This window comes from Malaya genurostris, chromosome 2 (assembly GCF_030247185.1).
Source record: "Malaya genurostris strain Urasoe2022 chromosome 2, Malgen_1.1, whole genome shotgun sequence".
In the NCBI taxonomy this organism is placed as follows: Eukaryota; Metazoa; Arthropoda; class Insecta; order Diptera; family Culicidae; genus Malaya; species Malaya genurostris.
Window position 1 is genome coordinate 268,275,022 of NC_080571.1, and position 9,881 is coordinate 268,284,902.

General features: G+C 37.1%; 1 protein-coding gene across 1 annotated transcript; it reads left to right on the forward strand.

Moving 5' to 3' along the window:
- Positions 1 to 5,718: 5,718 nt before the first annotated feature.
- Positions 5,719 to 8,205, forward strand: LOC131429928 (cilia- and flagella-associated protein 91-like). The gene is made up of 3 exons (XM_058594456.1): positions 5,719 to 6,758; positions 6,816 to 6,972; positions 7,034 to 8,205. Exons 1-3 carry the CDS (start codon positions 5,728 to 5,730, stop codon positions 8,180 to 8,182), a joined length of 2,337 nt encoding a protein of 778 aa, XP_058450439.1. The 5' UTR covers positions 5,719 to 5,727; the 3' UTR covers positions 8,183 to 8,205.
- Positions 8,206 to 9,881: the final 1,676 nt, after the last annotated feature.

The window sequence follows — 9,881 nt, forward strand, 5'->3', positions numbered from 1 at the left end:
ATTACACTAAATCTCGACGTTCCATGCAATTCTAAGACTTTTGGCATCAAAACAAAATTTTCGATTTCAAAAATCTCATGTATTTCCCCTATGGTGATTTTTTACCCATATCCGATTTAGGTCAAATTACACATGGGGACTTTTTTCGAGGTGCTCAAACTTTTGAGCTCTGCCGCTTTACGAAATAAGAGAAGATCCCAAAATATTGGGACGCTTATATACATTAGAGCGATGAAAAACAACGTGTTTTGTCGGTTACGTCACTTATACCATCATATCTCCGGAACCCGAAGTTTGCCGAGCCGTTATTGGCTTTTGAAATGTATAAACGGTTCCCGATCAACATATCGTATCTAAACTATTTCTCTTTTTGGTACTTGTTAGAAAATTTCGATATTTTAACTACTAACGAACCAAAATTATATCAAAACTTGCTACGAAAACAGCTTTTTGTTATAAACTTGTTAGGGCTTGATGATCGGGTTACTGCTGTTTCGTATTGAGCTGGTGTGAGAAATGCATGGTGGCATTATATAGTGAGCAAAAATTACATATCAAATAATGACACGATTTTATGCAGCATTAGGCTTTGTGTTGAAATAAAAACGAGTTGAACACAATAAAATGGGTATTGTAAGAAAGCGTTTTTTTAAGTGTCGTTTTTAATGCTAGTAATGTCCAAATCTGTTGAGTTCAATGTATTCATGCTGAAGTAATAATGCATGGCTGTGTAATATCATATAATAGGTATTACTTCAGATTGTTGCAATTCATTATAGCAAAACTAAAAATTCAACCTTGACAGGCTAATGAATGAAATGAATACAAGCTTAGTATTATCGTTCACGTAGAACATTTAAAAATATAACATTTATATAACTTAGTGCCCGTACCAGAATTCAAAAATATATATGTTCATGGAAAATGTACCATTATACTGAATAGAGGATAAGAACATAATAAACATAGTCTTGATATTACGTTTATTGTGGAATTCGGCCTTTCTGTTCCAACAGACTTCGCAGCCAATTCATAGCATAGCTTCGATTACATAGCTAGTACTACGATGCTATTGACACAAAGGAAAATAATAATATAACTACTTTCTACTTATTCGAAGATGACAATGTAAGTCAATTAGAATTGAATATATTGGCAGTAATTCCAGTCCAGTAATTTATTTTAACAGTGTTTTATTCGATAAGGAAATTCGACCGCGCTTTATCATGCGTGTTAAGTGAATACTTTTACATAAATTTTATCTCATCGGCGTAAAGGGTCAGGTAAACTACTGTCAAAGATACCTAAAATACTTGAATATTTTCTTGTCGTCAATCGTTCTTTTGAATGAGAATCCATGCTTGCTACTTAACTCAGGCATATGCAAGGTAATCATGTTATTCAATACATATGGGGCATTCCACGAAAAATCAGCCACCCAATTTTTTTTTCACCTAACTATTTTTTTCGGTACTCGGTACAGAACTCGAAAATATTCGACACGTATTTTTTTATTTCAATATGGTACGTGAAATTTTCGAGATTTTTTTGAAATTTCGCGTTTTCGAAAATGAGCCTTTTTTTAACGTCTATACTGTAAAATCTAATAAAAATACAAAAATTCGTCCAAGACATGAAATGTGCGTATTTTCCTTAGCTTTCAAATAAGCAATCCCATAAAACAACCTTTAAAGTTCATATAATGGAAAAAATTAAAAATAATAAACAAATAAAAAAATTCAAACTTGGGCCTAATTTTTTTTCCTTTTTTTTATTGAAAATAGAAAACTTAGGGGTTTAACTCAATCTTGGCAAAGTTTCAGAGTGGAAAGATCAATACTTCCGGAGCAGTGAATTTTTCAATTACGACCCGCAGCGCAATTCGCTCTGATACGGGCTTAACTTGTCGACACATGGCGTACCACAGATCGAATCCTAAATTTGTCAGTTTATTGTTAGCAACGATAAAACGAGTAAAATTGGGACAAAGGATTTACGTGAGTAATAAAATAATGTTGCAATTTTTCTATGATTTGATTTTTCTGGTTTACAAAAACACAATACTTCAAACGTGTCCTGGGAAGAGAAAACTTTCATTTTTAATTCCTTGTCTCCGTGCGGCTCAACATAGCGAAACGATTGTGTTCCAGAAATTGTTTTACATTTTTCGAAACGATTTTTAAGAAATTTCTCTGCTTCTACATAATCTTCCGAACATTTGTATATGACTGCAATATTGGGTAGAGAGGATGCTTTCCTAGCCCACTCGTACAATTCATTCGCGGTCGAAATTTGACAATCATTGATCATTTGTAAACTTGCGCGACGTGCCATTCTTTTGATAGTTCCTCCAGCACCGTCGCATGGCCCTTTTCCATGAATTGTCGCGTGAAAATTCCATTGTTGAAAACGATGCAAATCATGCTCGCGATGAAAAATATTCGTATTGTTTTACATTTTTGAATTGCTGAGGAGCGCCATCAGAAAAATAAATGCACTTGCGTATATGTGGATACTATTGTGAAAAATATTGATTAAGAGCTTCGAGAAAAACATACACAGCTATTGCGTCATGTTTCTTGCAATCAGAAATAATTACTAATGTTTCTGATCGATTTTGCTGTTCATTTTATAATAGAAAACAATAGGGAATATAGTCGCAAATTATTAAACTTTTGTCACTCTTCAATTTTTATTCATATTTTGAAAATATGAAGTTTGTTTTCGAGCAATGAAAGAATGCATGTGCAGCTCAGCCATAGCCGAAGCAGAAAAAAAAATCAACGCCGGAGAGCTCGGATCGGTCGGATCTGCTTAATGCGGATGGCCTTTTAAGCCCGTATCCGAGTGAATTGCGCTGCGGTACACTCCGCGCGTGCGGGTCGTTATTGAAAAATTCACTGCTCCGAAAATATTGATCTTTCAGCAAAAAAAAAAGAAAAAAATTAGGCCCAATTTCTTTTATTTGTTTATTAATTTTTAACTAACATTATATTAACTATGAAGGTTGTTCCATAATTTCATAATAATTCCATAATCACTTATTTGAAAGCTAAGGAAAAGAAGCACATTTCATGTCTTGGACGAGTTTTTAAATCTTTATTAGATTTTACAGTATAGGCAGTTGAAAAAAGGCTCTTTTTCGAAAACGCGAAATTTAAAAAAATCATATCATCTCGAAAATTTCACGTACCATATTGAAATAAAAAAAATACGTGTCGAATATTTTCGAGTTCTTTACCGAAAAAAAAATAGTTAGATGAAAAAAAAATTTGGGTGGAATGCCCCATATACATATAACTTCACTTTGGTCAATCATAATTACTCATGATTCATAGTTCTAGTGTAATAGTAATCACTAACAATAACGATTGAATTAGGATATATTCAAAGTGTGAAGAATTCAAAAATCCACTAAGAAACAATGAGTATTTTTTACAAGCCAACAAAACGAGTGGAGCCCACTGTGCTCAATCTCTGGAAATATTCCTGGTTTCTATGTGTCGGTTTTTCTTGTTATGCTTTGTTCGACGATTCGGTCAACTCAAGCGGTTGAAATTTTGCGCGCCTTTGTTGAGACTACATTTACCTTAACACTCAAACGCTCGGGTTGGGATTTTCATCGATTTGTTTTTTCAAAAATTTGTTACTACTGAATAAATTTCAGTGCATTTGGTGTCAGAAAAACCGGGTATTCTTTAATTTCATTTTGCCTTAATCGGTATTGACATGGTCCATAAACACCGGTGTTATTCCAGATCGCCTTGGGGTAAGTCGGTTTTGCCATTTGGGGTATTCTATCTAAAAAACTAAAAATGTATATGTGAACAGTTCTGGAACAATCTGAAATGTGCAAGATTTACTAAAACGCATCAATTTGAAAAAAACTAATCATTTGGCTAACCATCCCAGATTATTTCGTATTCTAACATAGAATTTGTTTTTCCTGATAACATTTTTGCGTCTTTTCAAAAAAGTCTTTCAGAAGTTTTGTAACCGGTTCCAGTACCCTCTGGGATGGTTGGCTTGGCTAAATGATTAGTTTATTCAAATTGATGCGTTTTAGTAAATCTTGCACATTTCAGATTGTTCCAGAACTGTTCCCATATACATTTTTAGTTTTTTAGATAGAATACCCCAAATGGCAAAACCGACTTACCCCAAGGCGATCTGGAATAACACCGGTGTTTTTGGACCATATCAACACCGATTAAGGCAGAATGAAATTGAAGAATACCTGGTTTTTCTGACACCAAATGCATTAAAATCGGTCAATTTAGTCAGTAGTTACAAATTTTTGAAAAAAAAATCGATGAAAATCCCAATCCGACGTTTGAGTGTTAATCACAGCAATGCCTGAAATAAACATGTTTAGACTATTCGATTATAAAAATGTAAATTGTTTTCGATACTTGAATGCAAAATCTTTAGCTTTTTCTTTTGATATTTCTTCTTCTTCTTTTTCTTCTCACTCTTCTTCTTATTCTTCCTTCTGATGCCATCGCCTTACTTAAGATAATACCGGGTGCAGGCACAGCTTTGAAGCTATTTATATTCAAACAGATATAGCCTCGCTGTATCGCATCGCCTAGCCACCACAAAACTAACACTGGACAACGTACTCTCTCGTTGAGAGCTTCACTGGAAGTGGAATTGTTACCCGATAGCTATAAAAGCATCAAAATCGAACTTGAAAATTAAAAACGTGTATCTTTAAACATAAATAAAGCTAGATTTCTTAAGTAAGCTTATTAGATACTTGTTTCCTATGAGCACACCTGGTTCACTTCGCGGTAATGCAATACTTTTTCATTGTTTTCAAATGAAAAATGTTTTTAATACATTTTTTTTAATTCTTTGAGCATGCCACACATCATTTCTTAATTTCATGTTTTCAAAATCGAGCGGTTTCATCAACCAAGCGTATTTCTGATAATTTCAAACATCAAGAGAGCTTCAAACAGTTTTCATGAGATAGCAAAATGATTAATACTTCACGTGACATATTGAAAAATATATTTATTTCATTTGCTGTGTTGAACATGTTACCAAAAAACCTCTTTTAATCCACCTAATGGTGTTATGGTACTTTTCTCATTGATACAGCAACATTTTACGTGAAATCGATGCAGTTTTCATATTGGAGATTTTTATTGCATCCGGATCCTGAATCCGGAGACTGTCTCAGTTCCAGTAAGTTTCGAAGCCATCAAATAGCTATTCATACAAGTTTGAAAATCTGTTCTAAAAATTTCGTACTTTTTTGCAATTCGTACTATTTTTTCAATCTTCTGAAGATTTTTCAGGGGATCGACAATCCGAGAGTTTTATTATTCCAGTACTCGATTGAATCTTTGGCGTTTCGTTTGAGTTTGGTTTTGCTGTCCTAGGAAGTGCTGGAATCTCCTTTCCTGATCTGAGGTTTACAAAACTTCCTGTATCTGTTTCTGACTGCATGGTGAACTGATTGCAATTGACACGCTTTTGCTGGAACACATAATCGATGTTTCGCAGTTGAACAACCTGTAGCACAAATGACCCAAACAAGCGTGTTTAGATGCAATGCAGCAAACGGTTCCTGTTTTTTACCTTCCCGTGCACACCCACACTAATCGCCGTTAGCAACGCTCGCTACGATTGTTGATTTATTATTGATCGAGTCGGAATTTTCAGTGTTTACCTTTGTTCGCTGGAATTCTGATTGTTTCGGATTTATTTACTAATAAAATGACCTACCGAAGTCACATGGTGGGCCCGTCTCGGGTATTCGATCATATCTACGATCCGCTGTTTGTCGCTTCCGACCGGAAAGATGTGTGCAAAGCAAATAAAGCAGCCCTGTGCCGTTCGGCGCCAATCGGAATTTTTCCAGTGTACCAAACCATGTTCAGCGAGCTGCCGCGTATGACACGGAACCATTATGTCATGCATCGGAATCCGTTGCCGTATAACCCGGATGTGCAGGTAAATGCCGCCTATCAACTGCCACAAACTGCAGATGTTTCTCGAATCTTGGGTACCGAGCGGTCAAAGTTTTTTTGTCATCCATCTGCCGGAGAGACCGGAGCGATTCTCAAACTTACGGAAAGTATTGATGAATTTTGTCACTGTGATACAATCGTGGAACCACGTTTCAAGGATGCTGCTTCGCAGACTGTCTATCGAGACTCGTCAGCTCAGACCCAACCGTGGATGCCGAAAGCCATTCTGAAAGATGCCGAATTGGGAACACCGGAAGTCGTGTATGTGGCTGAAATGTTGCAGCACACGCGATATCCAGGAGTTAACGAAGTGGAGATCATTGAGCGAGCTCGGAAGAAACGAAATTGGGAGTACGCTTTGGGTAGTTGTGACTCACCTGATGAGTGGGCTCTGCAAAAGCTGACGCTTCAGATTTTCGAATGGGAAGAATGGGTAGCCCGGGAACGTCAAATAGATCGTTACCAAATGCTACGGTTACAGCTGGTTGCGAAAATAATGAACAAACGGGAAAGGGATACCCAGCAGGCAACGGAAAGTAAGATGGAAAACACAAAGAATAGAATCAATTCAGAGCGAAACAAGGCGATGGAGAAGCTTCGGATAAACTATGAGCGAAATGTTCGAAAGTTGGAAAAGAAACGAATGAATTCAAAGGCAAACAAATACCGGTCGCCACACATTCAAAAACCGGATGAGACGGCAGTATCGGTGGTGCAACCTAAAAAGGCATTTTCCAATAAAACATACAATTATAATCCTAGCTTCATCGAAGTGGGGTAAGTAAATGAAGGATTTTATTGGAGCTTCAAGCTAATCGAAATATTTGGTATCAGATTGTCCAAACTCAACCGTAAGATAAACATTGGTCATAAACCTGAAGACGCAGGTAAACAACGTCCGGAGTTGTGGAAACCCAAGGAAGTCTGCCGAGAGTATCAGAAGGGTTTCTGGTCATTTAATTACCTAAAGAAACTTTACGATTCATTGAAGGTATTTGAATTTCACCTCTCATTCGAAGAGCTTTAATAGTTTCCTTTGATTTTTTTTCCAGCATTTTCGTCATAAAAAGGAAGCACAACCGTCGATTCCGGAGTGCCTTATCGTGGTATCCCCGCCAACGGAAGGTACGATCACTCCTCCGCCCAGACTGAGCGAAGAGCTGGAGCACGATAACCTGTACCAGCAGGCAATTTTACTGCAGAAACTTATCAGAGGGCGTGCCACCCAAGAACTGATTCATAAGGACTATGCGACCGATCGAGACATGGTGGAGGATTTGATCGCCACTCATCGGCTGCCGGTAGTCGAAGAATTTTTCCCAATTGCTCCGCTCAAAACGGGTAGCGTTCGGGAAAAGTATCTGAACATTCTTCGCAACGAAGATTTGTTAGATGAGTTCGTAGAGAATTGTACCCACGCTCAAATGACTTCTCTAATGACAACCCTGGAACGTGAACTAACGCGATTACAGAACGAACGAAACACGCAGGCGTTCTATCTACTGACGGAGCAGGAACGCTACTTCCGAGAGGCTCGCGAAACTCGTCACATATCCGAAATGAAATTTCAGGACAACGAGGAGATGGCTATCTATTTGGAAAATTCCTTACTCGAACAAGTCGATCGTCAAAATGTAGTTGACACTCGTGAAAAAATTCACGAATTGATCAAACAGTTCGATTCGGAAGCGGACAAGCGGATCAGCTCAATTGACGGATCGATTGATCAGCAGCAAAGAAGTATTGCTTCCTGTCAAATGGACGAAATGTTGATGCCGGACATTTTCCGCAGACTGGCTCGGGAGAGTATAAAAATAAAGCAGAAACCATTGTTGGCGGCTGCTCACGAAGCCATTTTCGAACAGTTCGAATTCAAGCCACTGGACTCCGTTCCGGAAGAGATGATGGAGGCACTTCGCAGTCAAACGGCGATCGATGCGGCTGAAGATGCGGGTCCGATCGGTACTGGCGATGAGGCTGACACGAGGAGTGAAGGACAGGTCATAATCGGTGATATTTTAAGCAACATGATCGAAAGTGTCCTGTCGGAAAATGAGGTCGAGGAAATTCCGCAAGATGACACCAATGATTTTCTTGGAATTGATAACGAAACGGAAACCGAAGACGGGGATGAAGTGGAGCGAATGGCAGTTGAGCTGGTGGAAGATATGTTAAGTTTCGTGAAAGATGTTGAAGAGTAGTTTTTCTGATTCCTGACATTTTAGAGATTTCAGGCTTACAATAAAAATTTAAATTTGACGTACTTGTACTCGTCTGGTTTTTGTGCATGCGTTGGAAACGGTTTGAAGCCGAATAATAGCGAATAGAATTATTGCATGGCTAGACTATTGGAACAACGAATCCTTCCGGATCGGTACTCAATAATACGGAAACAGGCTTGTAAAACCAATATGTTATGGTGGTACTGGCGTTTTATCCTGTGTACTTCGAAGCGCAATAATATTGTACTAGACGTAGAAAACGTGAGTTTGTTCTTGTACCTTCTGCACTTATTACTGTACTATCAACGCTTTCTGTATCTGTTCCTGCACTATCTGCCCCTGTGCCGGTATTTTCTGCACTTGTTTCTCTTACTTATTTTCTTGTTTTTGCACTTTTTGTACTTGTTGATGTACATTCTGTATTTTTCTGTTATTTTGCACTTTCTGTACCTGTTCCTATACCTTCTACACACCTTGTTCTTGTGCATTCTGTTCAATGCAGAAAAGTGCAAATCATCAGAAAATATGGGGCTCAAAACAGGAACATGTGTACAAATTCTTCCAACAGATACGTGTCTTTTGCAGTAATTACTTGCCGGGTTGTTACTTGTGGAGAATCTAAAATATGTTTATTATCTAAAATAATGTTGATTACCAGAGTTAAGATATCTCGACGTTGTAAGAACTTGTAGATGGACCGGTTTTGTTGATCTAACAAGTTAATAAACTGTTTTGGTCAAACATTTATGGGTTCGAAATAGCTCCTTAAAGTTGCCACCCGCTACTTTGAACGGATTGATAATATCCCTCAAAATTCAACAGTGGCGAAGCAGCTTAGTTTTCTGTCGCTGGTAATGACTTCATTGCTCCTACGTGATAATTTTCTAATGATTTTGCTGAGTTTTATCACTAATAGAATTGTCTCTCAGTAGTAATTCGCCAAAACGTAGAAGAGAAAATTATTTTCTATTTCTTTTTCAAATGTGAAAAAATTTCTTCTTGAGTATAACGGGAATTCCAATTTTAGAAAATAAGCGGAATTTCTTTGCAATATTCTTCTTCTTCAAGAAATATTCTGAGCGGAGCTTAGCTGCTCAATTCGTTGAGAAGAAAACACAATTTTGAGAAGAGGAAGACATTTGAAGATTTTCTTCTTTTCAAGAACATTGTGATAAATTTCTTCCGCCAGCGGAATTCGGCTGCTGGTCTCACAAATCTCGGTCTGACCATTTCAAAGATCTTCATTTTTCCTCGAGTTCTGTTTCTCCTTAAGGCGAGGTGGCTTGGGAGTTTAAATTATTTCGCCGTATTTTATTACTCATTTATCTATTTATTTATTTATACATTTATTTATTTACTTGTATATTTATTTTTTTCCATCGGATACAAGATCTAAATGGACAATTCGAGTGAGAAAAAAGCCATTTGACTTGAACTGTTCGTTTGTCATTCTCAAACGGGCGCAAAAACCACTTTTTTCAAAAACATAAACGAAAATAATAATTACAATGAAACATAAAGCTAGAATCACAGATATCACTAATCAAATAAATATTTATAAAATTCAAATCACTGTAGATCTTTGCCTAAGCAATGTTGTATTCCGCAGTGTCCTCTTCGGTATTCGAAAATTTTTTTCATAGCGTAATTTTGCATAGTTTTGTAATTAATAATGCTT